Here is a 16,730-nt window from a genome sequence, read left to right as displayed (position 1 = left end):
GGAGGTGTTTTGATAAACTTACATGGCATTTAGTATAAATTAGCTTTAGTATCATACTGTTTTTCTTAGTATGGTGCACAGGTTCCACTAACCTTTTGTGCATGTTATTATTAACACAGTGCAGTAATTTTGTTTCCATTGCATTTTAAGATTTTTTAAAAATAACATTTGTAAGTTAATATTGAAATTAAAAATGTTAACATCCATTTTTTCCTTCAATATACAGACTTCCTTTAATAAGTGTTGCCCTGGTTCAGGGGCGAGCATTGGGTGGAGGAGCAGAATTTACTACAGCATGTGATTTCAGGTAGGATGAAAATTGCATTACTTCTTGCACAAATATAATTAACATGCTCAAATTTATTTTTTGTCTTAATATCAATATGTTATGTATACTTAAACAGAATAATCAATTAGTATATATCTTCTTTTCATCAGTCATTAAAATAATTTTAGTCTAGTATAATTATTATGCATTTCAAAAAAAATAACAAAACACAATGATTTTTTGAATAAATCAAATCCATAGTAGCAAAGCCTCTGTGGAGGAAACCTAAAGAAATATGTGAAACTTTAAAATCTAAAAGAATAATGCAAAGGAAAGTAAACAACTGAAAAAAGGGAAAAGAGAATGGAGAAAGAGAGACTGCTGTAGCTGTCCTCTTACCAATAAAAAGAGCTTTCCTGAGATCCATTTCATATATTCACTCTACTGTGACTTATAGCAACTTTGTGGAGCTTTTGAGCAGTCAAGGGAATCAAGTTTGAGAAAGTTATTTGGGACCAACTCTTTAGTCCCTAGAATTATTTTCAGTGTTTTATTGCTATACTATATAGGAATGACATTTTGCAGAATCTAATGCTTTACATGTGCTTGAAACTGCTTTCTCAGCACCATTCCCAAGACTTAGTAGCACAGCTATAAGAAAACCAGTACAGTGATCTGCAATCTGCACTGGCTTACACACTTGAGCTTCTTTATAATGCAAAAGGTAATACACTACAAATAGCATAATTGGAGGGAAAATGGCAAAACGGTAAAGACCAACCAGAGTCTATTTCTTGTGTATGTTCTGGTAAATTTAAGAATTCATCTTTTTTGTATAAATTTGCAAATGTAGTGGAATAAAGTAGTTCATAATATTCTTTTATTACTTTCTAATATCTTTAGGATCTGTGATAATATTCTTTTCATTTCTCAAATTTAGAATTTGTTCTCTCTCTCTCTCTCTCCCTCTCTCCCCCCTCCTCCTCCTTTCCCTCTGCCTATCTCTGTCCTCCCCTGCCCCTCCTTTCCTTCCCTCTCCCTCTCTGTCAGTCTTACTAGGTAGGGGTTTATACATTTTATACATCTGGTGGCAGATAGGTTCAATCCCAATTTGCTACTTTTATCTATTTGGCTTTAAGGAAGTAACTATTTTACCTCTCTATGCCTTTTTTTCTTTATCTATAAAATGGAAGTATTGCCCTTAAATATTTATAGATAGATTTAAATGAGATAATAAATATATAGGTTTTATCATAATGCTTAACCTAAAGTATACATCAATGTACACATAATATTTTTGCTTAGAGTTTTAAGATTACCTTATTCTACTCTCTTTTACAGAAATGCCAATGTGGTAACATTCTGGCATGTTTTTATACTCATTCTCTTTTCATTTGGGATGTTCACTTATTATTGAATTCTAGGAGTTCTTTATGTATTCTGGATAAAAGTCCTCTATATAAGTCAAATATAGTACCTATTTTGTTACATATAAATATTGTGACAATATATTTTCTCCCAGCCTATGGCTTGCTTTTTCATTTTCTTATTAGTGTCTTTTGAAGAGCAGAAATTTTCAATTTTTAAAATGTTTTTAGGTTCTCCTTGTGAAATATTGCAGACTTATGAAAAACTTGGAAAGATCATACATATAATTCCCTTTCATTTTGTTTTCCCAAATGTTAATATAGTCACAGTACAATTACAAAACCAATCAACATTGATATAATACTTTTAACTAATAATAATTTTAACTAACTTTAATCTACAGACCTCACTTAATTTTTTTCAGTTATCATACTAATGTCCTTTTCCTGGTCCAGGATCCAATCAAGAATCTATTTTGTCTGATATGAATATAGTCATGCCACCTTTCTTATGAGTAACATTTCTGTGGTATATCTTTTTCTGTCCTTTCATTTTAACCTGTCTGCATTGTTTAGAGTCCAGTAGACAACATTTATTAGGGTCTTACTTTTTTATCCAGAGTGACAATCTCTGCCTTTTAATTAGAGTGTTTGCACCATATATATAGTCGATGTTACTATTGATATGATTGGGTTTAAATCTACCATCTTGGTATTTGTTTTCTATTTGTCCCATCTGTTGTTTGTTCCTTCTTATTACCCTTTCTTTTGGTCTGATTTCAGATTAGTTTTATGATTCCATTTTACCTCTGCTGTTGACTGTACCACGTACATACATTTTTTTTTTTTTTTTTTTGCTAATTGGTTTAGGGTTAATAATATGTATTTTAAAGTTGTCACAGTCTACCTTCAAATCATATGCTACTGCACATAAAATATAAGGACATTCTGAAATACTTCTATTTCCCTCTGTCTTTTGTGTATTATTGACATATTGCTTCTACATGTTAAAACTCCACGATTATTATATTTTTGCTTTAAACAATCACTTATCTTTTAAAGAAATAAAGATATGAGAATGAAATGCCATTTTGTTTATTTATATGTTTATCAGAAAGAATATTTGGGTTTAAGCATATTTGAATTTTTAACTTCATGAGTGAAGATAATTATTTCCCTAACAAGAAACTCTACTCTTTTTGTATTAGATATGCTTTATTTTATGTTGTTTGAATAGTTTTGAAACTTAATTACTTCTAAAATAGCTGTACCCATATTAATACTGTATCTGGATGGTAGTCCCACACTGATCTAGTTTTTTGAGAGTATAAGGAAAGCTAGGAATTCTATATTAGAAAACTTTACATAAAATGTCTTACATGGACCCTTGGTTTAGAACCCTTTTTTGAAACAGATATTCCTACATTCATAATATTTTATCACAATCTTTTGTGCCTTAAGACAGTTCTTCTGACTACTGGTACAATTCTAATAAGGCCTTCTAATACTTTGGTTTTGTGTATAAAAAACATAAATGTTCAGTTTCATAATTTGTTACAAAATTGGAACATATGTAACCATGATACAGGTAAGAATTGGAACATTGCTAGCACTCCCAAAGCCCCCCACTTGCCCCTTCTCTGTCACAACCCCCTCTCTTCCACTAAGGGTTAACTGTTACCCTGAATTTTATGGTAATTTCTTTCTTGCTTTCCTTTATAGTTTTATAAGCTAAATACTCTACAACAAATATATTCTATGTTTTTTCTTTTTCAACTTCACATAGAAATAGTATGGAGAAGATTCAGTATGCTAATTAATGCAAAGTAGTGAATTATTATATTTTTCTTCCTTTTTATAATTTATCATTCAATTTTCAGTTTATCAGTTAAAATATGTAACTTTGTACTCACATAAATATTTTTAAATAGTTTTGGTGTATAAGACAATTTACAGAGATTCTAGAAAATTAGTACTTCCTAATTGAACAGGATTCTTGTTCACAATGAAAAATGGTCATTTCATATGACAGCGCCCTCTGCTGTCATCAGTGCAGATTGCATTATGATGCTGCTACGTTTTATTCTGTGAGGAGGAAACAGTCATTGGTTTTTTGGGTGATATTAAACTAAATAGGAAATGCTCTGTGTATTGAAAGGATTAAAGACTTTCCTCACTTTATGCTGAAAAACAGGTACTCAATATATAATTTAAACATATAATTATGTATGATATATAAATATAAAATATATATTTAAATATATAATGTATTTAAAGAATTCTAAGCTATATGCAAGTGTGTATTATTACACTTAAAAATTTGCTACCCAAAAGTAAATGCAAATTAAGAATTTTTAGATGTCATTTGAAGAAAATGAACACTCTCTAACATAGGGTCTGGTGTTCATCCTATTAGACTTTTGCATTGTCTTCATATTCATTACTCATCTGTGTTTGGTCATAGTTAGGCTTAGGACAAAAGGCAAAAATCACAGGAAGAATAAGCAGAAATTATTTAATCTTTTCATACTGCTAAATTGCCTTGTTACATTAATTTTAAAATGAGAGAATTATAATCTGTTCTAGAGCCTCATTAAATAATTTTATTTGTTATCAAATGTCTAAGGATACTGCCGTCTATCAGATACATTCAGTAATATACCACATGTATTCACAGTTTCCAGTGAATACATATTCATTTGTGGACCAATTATTCTATAAATGGTGTCTTCATTAAACATATTTTTAGAACCAACATACACCACCAGACATTCACAAAACTTTATGTCTCGGTTTTTTGTTTCATTTTTCTAGTGATACATTTTTATGTTTTACAGAATTACTGGTAATTTTGATTACCAATACCACAGTTGATTAGCAATTAAAAAAAAAAAAAACACGAAGAAGGAACTGATCTTTACTGAGGCCACCAGAGGTGGGAAAGGGGGAGGCAGATGGGAGTTAGTGAGAAATTGGTAAAGGGCCACAAAAAATGATTACATTGTAAAATGATAAATATAGGAATAAAAAAAAATAAAGTTATCAGAATCCCCATTAAACAAAAAAACAAAAAAACCCTGATTCTTCACTATAGAAGTTTGAAAAGCACTGGCCTAGTCTACTCAGCCCTTTTTAAACTCACATTCCAGAAGCAACTATGGAGTTCTTAAAAGTTAGAGGCTAATAGACAGTATTGCCTACTGGACAAACTACAGAATATCTGCTTGTTCCAAAAGAGCACCAAAAGCTTTCATGGCATTCTGCTAAAGATAAATTCCTTTTTAAGTATATATGTTGGCCCTTTTTAGCTAGTTTAATTTTCTTACCTTGGAGAATTGCCTGGAATTCTCTCAACTGACATTTTCATCCATGTCACTCTTCCATTACCGATGGAAAGTAGTTCAGCAGATGGAGATACACTTAATAAGAATATACAAAAGAAATGAGCTCATACAACATTCTAGCATTGCCCACTTCTCCAAGAAACCTGTAAGCACCAGCCAATAGTAGATGTAATGAATATACATGTCGGGAACATCAGGCCTACTTGGCGTATATAGACCCTCATAATTAATTGCATTATATTTGAGTTATAATTTTCATGTAAAACATTTCAAGGGAAAATGACTTTTTAAAAGCATATTTTAAAGCAACAGACTAGTTTATGAATATAAATTGGCATTCCTTAATGCTCAGAATCTAGTCTTTCAAGCATTATGTTTCCATTTTAGTGACAAAATTGATATGAGAAAATGAAAAGCTACACATGTGATAAAATAATTTGCTTCCAATTTTTTGATCTGCCTTGGCAAATTAAAAATATTTAGAGTGAAATATAAATTAAGAAAATATTTATATGTACAGAAGTTTTCTATTGCTGCCAGAACATTACCACGAATTTAGTGGCATAAGACAACTTTTATTTATTGTCTGACAGATGTGTAAGTCCAAAGTCTGGCTGAGCTCTGCTGGTTTCTGTAAACCTTGTCTCACCAGGCCAAAATCAAAGTGTCGGTTGGACTGAGCTCTGAAGACTGCAGGGAAGGATCCACTTCCAGGCTTATCAAGGCTACAACTGGGAGAATTCAGTTTCATTCACGTGTAGGACTGAGGTCCCTGTTTTCTTGCTGTCAGCTGGGGTTGGGTCTTTGTTCCTAGAGGCTGCCTGCATTCCTTATTATGCTTCCCAGGTGGCCCCCTCCAGCAGTTATGGATCAAGTCCCTCTGCCACTTTGGATCTCTCCTATTTACCCAAGCAGCTTTTCTCTGACTCTAGCTGGGAAAAGTTCTCTGCTTTTAAGTGTTATTTTGATTAGATTGTGCCCACTCAGATAATCTCCCTATTTAAGGATGTAGCCTTAATTACATCTGCAGAGTCCCTTTGACCATGTAAGGCAACACATGCACAGGTTCCAGGGATTAGGGAATGGGCATCTTTTCAAGGTCATTCTACCTAGCACATACAGGCTTGGCATAGAGAACACAGTTGCCAGATTTGTTGCTAACTTTTATATTCCTATATGATTACCAGTGAAAAGTGGTAACTTTGTTATTCTGAGTTAACTTTGTTAACTGTATTTTTATCTTTTTTAGATACTTTTTAAAACATGTTAGCAATAGTTCCCATATATACCTAATTTTAAAAGAGGTTTCTCTAATACAGACATTATTTTAAACATAACTATAGTATGGTTTCTTAGATTGGTTTCAAGCTCAAGATTCCAGAATGCACTTTCGGAGGTATTTAGAACACTTATTCCTTGATTCTACTTTTTGTCTAATTTCAGTCATTCTTAAAAAATGTGGGGAAGGGGAGAAAAAAATTTCTCAGTACTCTAGAAAAATAGGAAATGACAAACAGACTGCTTGGCTTTTAGGGTCAACTTTTGGCAATCAAAAGTATGTAAACATTTTAATTAAATGTTTATATTTAATTATATTTAATATATATATTTTATATATATTTAATGTTTATATTAAATATTTAGTTTTTTCTGTTGAATTTGGTGCAAGAGAGAAACTGAAATTGTATATTTTATTTTTTTTGAAATAGTTTCAAACTTACAGAAAAGGTATAAGAATGATACAAAGAATTTTTCTATACCATCCTCATATCTACCAATTCTTAACATTTTGCTGTTTTTCAACATATTTATATTGTTTTCTCCCAGACTCAGAATAAATAATCAAAGTATAATACAGTCATGCACCACATAACGTTTTGGTCAATGGCAAACCACATGTAAAACAGTGGTGCCATGAAATTATAATGGAGCTGAAAAATTTCTATGTTTAGATATGTTTGGATACACAAATACTTACCATTGTGTTACAATTGCCTACAGCATTCAGTACAGTAACATGTTTGTAGCCTGGGGATCATAGGTCATATTATATAGCTTATATGTGTAGTAGGCTACAACATCTAGGTTTGTGTAAGTGCACTCTATGATGTTCCCACAACAGGAAAATCACCTAATGATGCATTTCTCAGACCCTAAAGCAATACATGACTGCACTGTGTTCAGTAGTTACTTGGATTAGTTCACTATTGTTGCTGTTTTCCCTTCTGTGGTATGATTTCATTTGAAATACTTTGGTTCATTTAGTTCAGTTTTAATTTCTTTCTTTCTTCACATTTTTTTTTTAATGTAGTCACATCTATCAATCCTTTTTTTTTTTTTTTAATTGCATCTGGATTTTGAGTGACAGTTAAGCCTTTCCATACACCCAGGTTATACAGGAATTCATTCACGTTTTCTTGTAGTGATTGTATAGTTTTGCATTTTACATTTATATATCTAATCCATTTTGAGCTTATTTTTATGTATGGTTTGACTAATGGATCTTACCGAGGGTACTTCAAAAAGTTCATAGAAAGATTCATAATACCTTTATTTCTATTTTTCCATGAACTTTTTGAAGTACGCTCATACATTTTTTTTTTCAAATGTCTATTTCTTCCAATACTATTTTTTAAAAAAGTCTTCTGTGTTCTAGTGATTTGACATATCACTTTATCATATCCTACCTTTCCACATGTAGTTGGGTCTGCTGATACATTGTCTATTCTGTCCTACTGTTTCTACATTTTCTCTAATTAATGCTCTGATAACTACCTTATGCATAGGCTTTATCCATATTTGAGATTAATTTCTAAAAATAAGTCCTGTAAGTAGTACAAGTATTTAATCGAAGGATATGAAAACGTCCACAGCTTTTGACACATATTGCCAGGTTGTCCTCCAGGAAAAATTCTACCAATTTATACTACCACCATCAGTAAATGGGTGTCTCTTTGGGAGTATCCTTTCTTATAATGAGTGTAATCTTTTAAAAGATTTTTTCTAATTCTGATAACCAAAAATTATATTTCAATTTAAAATTGAAATATAAATTTGAAATTATAAAATTGAAATTATATTTCAAAATTATAATTTTTCAAAAATTATATTTCAAATTATATTTAAATTTGCATTTTTAGAGATTTTTGGTAAGACATAAATTTTCATATACTCATTGATTTGTGTGTATATGTGTGTGTGAATTGTCTGCATTTCCTTTTCCCATTTTTCTTTTGGGGTATTGAACCTTTAATACAGATGAAAAACATTTTTAATCATCTATCTCCCTAGTGAAATAAAATTCTCAACTATGCAATTTAAAACCTGCCTATCTAATTTATTTCCAATCTCTAACATTGTTTTCATGAATATAAATAACTCTACCCAAGGTATTAGCGTTTCCAGCTGCTACACATTAGTTCAAAGTAAATTACAAAGAAAGAGAGCTTGTAGACATGCTTATCCCAAGGGAACTTACTGTAGGTGGCCCCTTTCTTAAAATATGGCTTAATAAATAAAAGGCAAAATATGTGCATAATACACACACTTGCACAAACCCAAATAAATGCATGTACACATACCACCCCCCACATTCCCAAAAGAACTAATTCCATGTGGACTTGGAAGTGCCTGTTCTTTGAATATGAGATGCCCACCTCAGGAAGCAGTCACATTGCCCGTGTTACTGTTTTGTAGTTACCACCACATTACTTGGAAATTCTTATTTTAGAGCCTGTGATATCAAGAAAATCCAGGGCTAGCTGATTAGTTCAGTTGGCTGGAGTGTGGTATGGGTAACACCAAGGTCCAGGGTTCGATCCCTATACCATCCAGCCACCAAAAAAAATAAAAGAAAGGAAGTCGACCTCTGATCATGCTAGGATTACTAACTGGATATTAAAAGCAGACTTGAATATCACAAAACATTTTCCCGTTAGCTCCTTTCTCCCACTCTACCACCACCAAGCGTGCACACGCACATACACACAAAATTAAAATTTTCACTATTTCAACCATACACCTTCTTACTCATGCAATCTCTTTGCATAAAATGAATGGAACCTCATGAAGCCAATCATCTGAGAATTGAAAGTCAGAAAGGTGAGATTATAGGGAGAATCTTGGGTTCTTCCATTGTATTTTCCATAGTTTGTCTTGTGATGTGATAGGAGCTAGAAAGCATAAGAGAGAAGGTGCCAGGCAAGCATGTGTGCAGACAAATAAGTATTTATGTTCAAGGCATTATTTTAAAGTATTATTTGTGGTCAGAGATGCTGTTACTAATTATATAATTTTGTATAACATACTTCCCCATGTCAGCATAGTTTGCTCTGTTGTCTTTGGTTGTTAATATGCAATGTAAAAGGACTAGCCATTTCTAGCCCTAAACTGAAGTTTATTTAAATCAATGATTCCAGACTTTAAATTTGTGACATCATGTTAGTTAATTTTGTAACATCACTGCTTTCTTTGAAATTTTAAATTATTTATGCAGTTACTTATTTTTTAAAATTTTTCCTTAAGAAATCTTAGAGGGATAAGTGTCTGTCTGTTTTTAAATAAATCAGTTTGAAATCTGCTGTGTTAGCCATATCTATAGTAGAACACAACATTATTTCTACCTTTATTTGGAAGTATAAACATTGCATTTGTTTTGTAGTCTCCATTTATATAACCAACATTGAGGAAGGATAGTATAGTATAATTAGCTGGGTTTCAAAATGTGACTATACCTCTTTTGGTTTGAATACGTTAGAGATTGAGTGATTTTATTCCAGGAAACAACTTTATATTACCTCTCTAGCCAAAACACTGTTATTTTCCTGGCCTACCCATCAATATGGTCAACTGAATAATAATAAAAGCTAGTACACAAAGTTTAATGTGTGGTAGGCTACAAAATATGACAACTTCTATATTTCCAAATAAAATTATCAATAGTACTGTGTTCTACTGTAGATATTGTTGAGGCAGATAATTTTACATTGATTTTTTTAAACACACAGACACAATCCCTCTGAGATTACCTATAAAAGAATTGTGGAGTATATATGTTCTAAGTATCTGTGATATATTAACTCATTTAATATTCAATTCTATGGCATAAGTACTATCATTATACCTATTTTATAGACAAGCAAACTGAGGCCCAAAGATGTTAAGTAACTTCCTAAAACCTGGAAATGATTCTCCTCATCCTCTTTATACCATGTGAATTTTTCCTTTGCTATAGTTTACGAGGTGTAGTATGCAGCCAGTCTAGTGGCCATGCTATGATTCAAAGCCAAGCAGTCTGGCTCCTGAGACTATGCACTTCACATCAAAGCTGTACAGTCTCCCAATCGAAGTGTTTATGTGTTTCCATCCTTTCTCACAGAGTTTGCTAGAAGTACCGTTGTTTAATAAATATTTTTTAAAACTACTTTTCTTATATAACATTTATTAAAAACTTCTGCTATGGGTTGAATTGTGTCCCCCAAAGGTTCATGTATTAACCTCCACTGTAAGTGTTGAAGGTGGGAAATCCTATTATGGAAATTGAAAGGTGGGGCCTTTAAGAGGTGATTAGGTTGTGAGGGCCATGTCTTAGTGAATGGATTGATCCATTCACTGAGTAATAAGTTGATAGTTTAATGGGTGGTAATGGGCATGTTTCTGATGCCTTTACAAAGAGAGTGAGGGAGCACTCTCTCGCTTAAGCAATTTGCCATGTTATACCCTACATGGCTGTAGATCCACCACGAACAACACCCTCATCAGATGCACCTCCTGGACTATGGACTTCCCAGGCTCCCAAACTGTAAGCAATAAATGTTGTTTCTTTATAAATTACCCAGTTTCAGGTATCCTGTTATAAGCAACAGAAACAGACTAATATAACTTCATATTTTAGTAAAATATTATTTCTTTTTAAAATTGTTCTTCTTGAATACATCTGTTCAAGGACCTGAAACTTATAGTTAACTCATCAGAAAGTAAATAGCACACTGAATGGTCCTTCCAGGTATTATGAACACCTGACTTTGCATCACTTGTCAAAGGTGACACTCTTTCCCCAGTAATGGGTAGTTTTTCCTATAATATTGTTCCATCCACACAGTAACAAGAAGCATATCTACAATTGATTAATTTCATCCCTTCTCTACCAGGATGTCAGGGTAAACATTGCCAGTAACGATTACACTAATAAACAGCAGACACAGTTCTTTTACTTGTCAAAATAAGAGAGTTTAATATGATTTTATAAACTGAGTCTCTCATAAGTCTTCAGAATAATAAGAGCTAAGTCTTCCAGTACTCTACATAGATTAATAGATTATCCCTTGCATTAAGTTACATTACAGGTGATATAAGGTAACTGCATCCAAACTTTAGAAAAAATTAGTGTATAATCCTGTAAGATCTACTAGGAAACAGTTCCTATTTTTGGATTTATCTTGTTGATTGGATCATGTCTTCTTAAATTATGTTTTTCAACATTTAAAATTTTATACTTAAACTCTAATTTTAGGTTAATAAAGAGTTTTGTACAGGGTTATCATCTGAACGTTCCGTGTTTCTCTTATTGTTAGAATAAACTACCTATGTTTTTTCTCACCAATGAATTTTTTGGCCATGTTTATTTAGTGTATATTAAATGTATATCAATACACAAGCAACCCTAGGCATATGATTTATAAAGAATGAATGTCAGAGTTTGATTACAACGAGTATTTTTACAAAGATTATGTCAGGATTTTTTAGAGTTGTAAAATACCATTCAAAAGGCGTATTTATCTTGTAAAATAGAGCAAAGAAAAAACCACATGGTATAAAGATGATGAAAATTCTTTAGAAGCAAATACAAATGTGCTTACATAAAAGTAATAACTTCTGTTGTCATAAGCTCATCTACATTATTCTAAAATCTAGGACTTTATTTAAATTATTTTCAAAAAAAGATTTCCTTTATTTATTTATTTTTGGCAGCTTGCCAGTATGGGAATCTGAACCCGTGACCTTATTGTTACCAGCATCATACTCTCCCAAGTGAGCTAACCAGCCAGGCCCCTAAAGTCTAGGACTTTAATCGATGTTTTTATGTTCAGTTGATTCTAAGTGAATTTATTCCTGTTATAATCCTTTTCTCCATAGCTCTGAGCTAGTATCATTGTCAATTCCAGGATTTAATTTAGAACAGTGATACATTTAATTCATTCTTTGAAAAGTTTTATAGGATTGGATTCAATATTAACAATACTCCTCTGTGCAAAGCTACTGGACGTTATTTCTGTAATTTCTATTCCTCTTTAATTTTGAAATCGTTTTCTGTTTATTATAACAAGGTAGTACTCCTCTCACAATTTGGGGCTAGATTCAGATTCTACTGAGACTTGTTCTTTCTTGTTCCCCATTTAAAAATTATTTATTGAAAACTACCTTTTTCATAGCTATTTGCCTCTGGAAGCAATTGTTCATAATTGAGGCATATTTTATTTTGTAGAAATTCACAGCTGTGAAGATATAAGAACCACAATTACTTGAAGTTGATAGACAAGCAAACAGAAAGGACATTGTTGGGGGGGAGGGGGGAGGGAGAAGGGAGGGAGGTTTTGGTGATGGGGAGCAATAATCAGCCACAATGTATATCGACAAAATAAAATTAAAAAATAAATAAATAAAAATAAATAAATAAATAAATAAATAAATAAATAAATAAATTCACAGCTGTGAAGAGGTTTCCCAGTGGGTTAATAAATAGGCTTTTGTCGGAATCCTCTACTTGATATTTCTCCAGATTAAAAAGGGTCAAAGACTGAGCCTGTTCTTGGAGCTAATAGAACCAAATCACCTGCAGTTTAACATTTAACACTTTGGAAAGCCAAATTAGCTTAAGGTCTTTTTTGTAATGAATAGTTTGAAAGCAATAGTTTTTCTTTAAAAATTAAAATTCAGACATATTGGTGCACATTAGGTTTTAATGTAGTGAAAGCTTATCATTGAAGGATGCAGTCAAACTAAACCTCACAGGCAGCATTTCCTAAATAGTATAGCTTTGCTCAGTCTGTTGATAATATACAAATATTTAACTGGCAAATGTGAAGGCTTTCGCCATGTCCACCAATTTCTTTGCATTAACTCCCTTTTGTGGTTCCATTTGCTTATTAATCACCCCACAATTTGAGGAAAATGAACCCCTACTGTAGGAAATCACTGCTATCAGTCTAACCCAAGCCCCTATCAATCTTCTTATTGGTATCCCTGCTTCTACTCTTGTCTAGCTAACTACTGTGTGTACCGTGAGGTTAAGAACACACATATTAAAGACAAAGTGCCTGGATTTAACTCCTGGCTCTGCAATAGCTGTATTGCCTTGAGTGAGCTATTTAACTTCTGCTCCATTTCCCCATCTGTAAAATGAGGATATTACTTTACCTCATATGGTTGTTCTGAGGATTAGTTAACAATGTTCCTTAAACTGGTATAAGTGCTATTAAATGCTAAATAAAGTTTTCATACAGCAACCAGAGCAACGCTCAAAATGTCAGATATTTATCCCTTGGTTGAACTCTTCTAAATAACTTCACACTTAAAAAATAAAATTGGAACTCCTTACTAAGGCCTTTAAGTCTACTTCTCTGATTTCATCCCCTATTACTCTTTGCTTCCTCTACTACGGTTACTCTGGCCTGCTCCCAAGGTACTAAGTAGTTCTACTTCAAAGCCTTTGCACTTGCAATTCCTTCTTACTCGAACACTATCTCCCCAGATTTTTGCATTGCTCACTCCCCTAGGTAGCTGCTCAAATATGCTGAGGCCTTCTTCATCTAAAATAGCACATCCCCAACACACATATCCTCATTCATTAGTTCCTTGCCCCGTTTTATTTTTCTTTATAGCACTTCTCACCACTGACATTTTACGAGGGTACTTCCAAAAGTTCATGTTAAGATTCATATTATCTTTTAATTCTATTTTTCCACAAACTTTTTTAAGTACCCTCATATTGTTTAGTGCCTTTTTCTTCAAACTGGAATGTAAGCTCCTGAGTACAAGAATTTTATTTTGGCCACTCCTGTAGTGTCTGCACCTATACCACCACCTGGCATTGGTAGTTCTTAGTAAACATTTGCAGATAGATGCTAGGTTAAACCCCCCTCTCCTCCAATTTTTCTTTTTTTTCCTGAGTACCTTAACTGAATATGTTTTTTTTTTCATGGTATGCACCTAACATATCCTACTCCCATACTTGCACTTGATCCAGGGTTTCTCATTAGGCCACCACTCTAGAAAGATAAACTTTGGGCTTTTAGAAAAAAACATAAAGAGTAGGTCCTTATTTGCAAAGTAAAGGATAAGCAAACACAAGTGTTGATATTTTTTTCAAAGGGAAGTATTAAGTACTATGTAGCAAATTAAATTGTAGATGAAACAGCCACATTTTCTAACATTCAGTTTTTAATTTATCTACCTGCATTAGTCTGTTTCTGTTTCTGTTGCTTATAACAAAATGCACAGAACTGGGTAATTTATAAAGAAAACAAAATTTATTTGCTTACAGTTTCTGAGGCCGGGAAGTCCAAAGTCCACCTGATGGTGGTGACAGTGATCCAGGGGTCTCACATTGCAAGACCGTGGAAGCAGAGAGAGCAGAGATAGACAGTCTCCTCTTCTTTTAAAACCCTCAGAACCACGCCCCTGACCACCATTTTTAATCTATTCACCACAGCACGGCCCTACAATCCAATCACCTCTTCAAGGCTCCACCTTTCAATTACTGTAATACGATTTCCCACCCTCTTAAGAGTCACAGTGGGGGCTAAGTTTCCAATACATAAAACTTAGGGGACACAATTCAAGCTTCAGTGAGTTTTGGGGGAATATAACTCAATCCACTACACTACTTATCTGTGATTTTATACAGATCACGAATGGGTAGTAGTACTTTGATTATAGCATATATGTGTAGTTACAATTTTTTCTTTTTTCTTTTGCAGGTTAATGACTCCAGAGAGTGAGATCAGATTTGTCCACAAGGAGATGGGTATAATACCAAGCTGGGGTGGCACTTCCCGGCTGGTAGAAATAATCGGAAGTAGACAAACTCTCAAAGTGTTAAGTGGGTCCCTCAAACTGGACTCACAAAAAGCTTTAAACATAGGAATGGTCGAAGAGGTCTTGCAGTCTTCAGATGAAACTAAATCTCTAGAAGAGGCAAAAGAGTGGCTAAAGCAGTTCATCAAAGGGCCACCGGAAGTAATCCGAGCTTTGAAAAAATGTGTTTCTTCAGGCAAAGAGCTATGTTTAGAGGAGGCATTACAGAACGAGAGAGATCTTTTGGGAACGGTTTGGGGTGGACCCGCAAATCTAGAGGCTGTAGCCAGGAAAGGAAAATTTAATAAATAATGTTTTTAAAAATACTAATGTACAAGTAAAGCTCCAATGATTAATATGTATAAAAGTTAAATGATATTAAATATGCACATCAGAATGACTTTGAAGGCTACTACTAGTATTCAAATTTGTTTTTAATAGTTTTTTGAATATCTGAACTCATTGACCTAGTTTTTTACCAAATAATCATTTGGGTATCCACCAAGTAATCTAGAACATTTGGCTAAAATATACAACGCTTTTGGCTTAAAAATTATTGCTATCAATTTCTACATTCCTGTAGTAGTTCTTAGCTTATAACCAAAGATCAGTGTTTAAAAGGAAAAGCTTCTACACAAAACCTATTCCTTGGGTTATTTTTCATAAGATTTTTGTTCTGTCTTACCTGGAAATAATTTACAAAAATAACTGCCTGAACCTTGGAGTTGAAGAACAAAAGTGGAGAGGGATCAGGGGACAAGAAAATAAAAGTTATGATCAATCATTTTCTTCTGTTCCAAGCTGCTGGAATAAAAGTCATGGGAAATAGCCCTTCATTTAAAAAAAAATATACCCTATTAACGCTCTACAAATTTGGAGGCTAATTTGATGTTTTCTATTAGTTTTCTATTTTAAATAACCTACTAGTGAAAGCCATAATAGGGAAAGTCAACTGACTCTACAAATTTGCCATTCGTGTGACCTGGGATTTCCAAACTAGTAATAAATACTACTGCCATTGTGGTTTTAAAATTTGAAACTACTCAAAGGGACTCATGAAGTATCCTGCAACATAAATTTGCATTTTACATCAGATTTCTATCTTTTTCCTGAAAAACAGCTAACCATTCTCCTTTTATAACGAGGTATCTTTTAAAAGTTAATTTAATAAAAATATACAACTCAGACTTTTATGATCATCTCAGTAATAAATATATGCTTTTAAAAAACTTATAAATCAAAGAATTAAGTCCCAATTCTAACCTTTCACAAGAGGTAAAAGATCATTACCAAGTAGTGACAGTTTTTATTTGCTAATGTAACATTCAATTCACATTTGAGCATCATAGTAAAAATAACTTGCATATGCTTTATCAACATGATCCTATTTTTTTGTTAGGAAACAATAGTAAAATAAACTTTTTTTAACAAAGCTAAGTTTATTAAACTTGTGCAGAAAGGAAATACTTCACACCTTAACAGAGTTTTACTTTAGAGATACTATACTTATAGGGCTTTAGAGCCTAGTACCTTAGGGGTATTATATTTATAATGCTTTAGAGCCTAGGCTGTATAATTTTAAGGTGGATTTGACAAGTACAGAACTGGTTGGGACTGGGCAGAGTTGATGACCTAAAATCTGTGGGTTGGTGACCAGAGTGTCTTGAAAGTACTGAT

General features: G+C 32.9%; 1 protein-coding gene across 4 annotated transcripts in view; it reads left to right on the top strand.

Annotated features, from left to right (window-relative positions):
• The window catches only part of ECHDC1 (ethylmalonyl-CoA decarboxylase 1), a 41,825-nt gene extending 25,601 nt beyond the window's left edge, over positions 1 to 16,224 (top strand). For 3 of the 4 annotated variants that reach the window (XM_063096651.1, XM_063096652.1, XM_063096650.1), the window contains exons 5-6: positions 227 to 307; positions 14,957 to 16,224. In XM_063096651.1, the coding sequence (XP_062952721.1) occupies positions 227 to 307; positions 14,957 to 15,365 (490 nt within the window). In that variant the 3' untranslated portion in view covers positions 15,366 to 16,224. The remainder of the gene's footprint in view (positions 1 to 226; positions 308 to 14,956) is intronic. The other variant, XM_063096653.1, reaches the window with a different exon arrangement.
• Positions 16,225 to 16,730: the final 506 nt, after the last annotated feature.

Source organism: Cynocephalus volans, chromosome 5 (genome assembly GCF_027409185.1).
Source record: "Cynocephalus volans isolate mCynVol1 chromosome 5, mCynVol1.pri, whole genome shotgun sequence".
Lineage (NCBI taxonomy): Eukaryota > Metazoa > Chordata > Mammalia > Dermoptera > Cynocephalidae > Cynocephalus > Cynocephalus volans.
The sequence above is the reverse complement of the archived record's forward strand: the minus strand, read 5'-3'. Positions and strand labels throughout refer to the sequence as shown.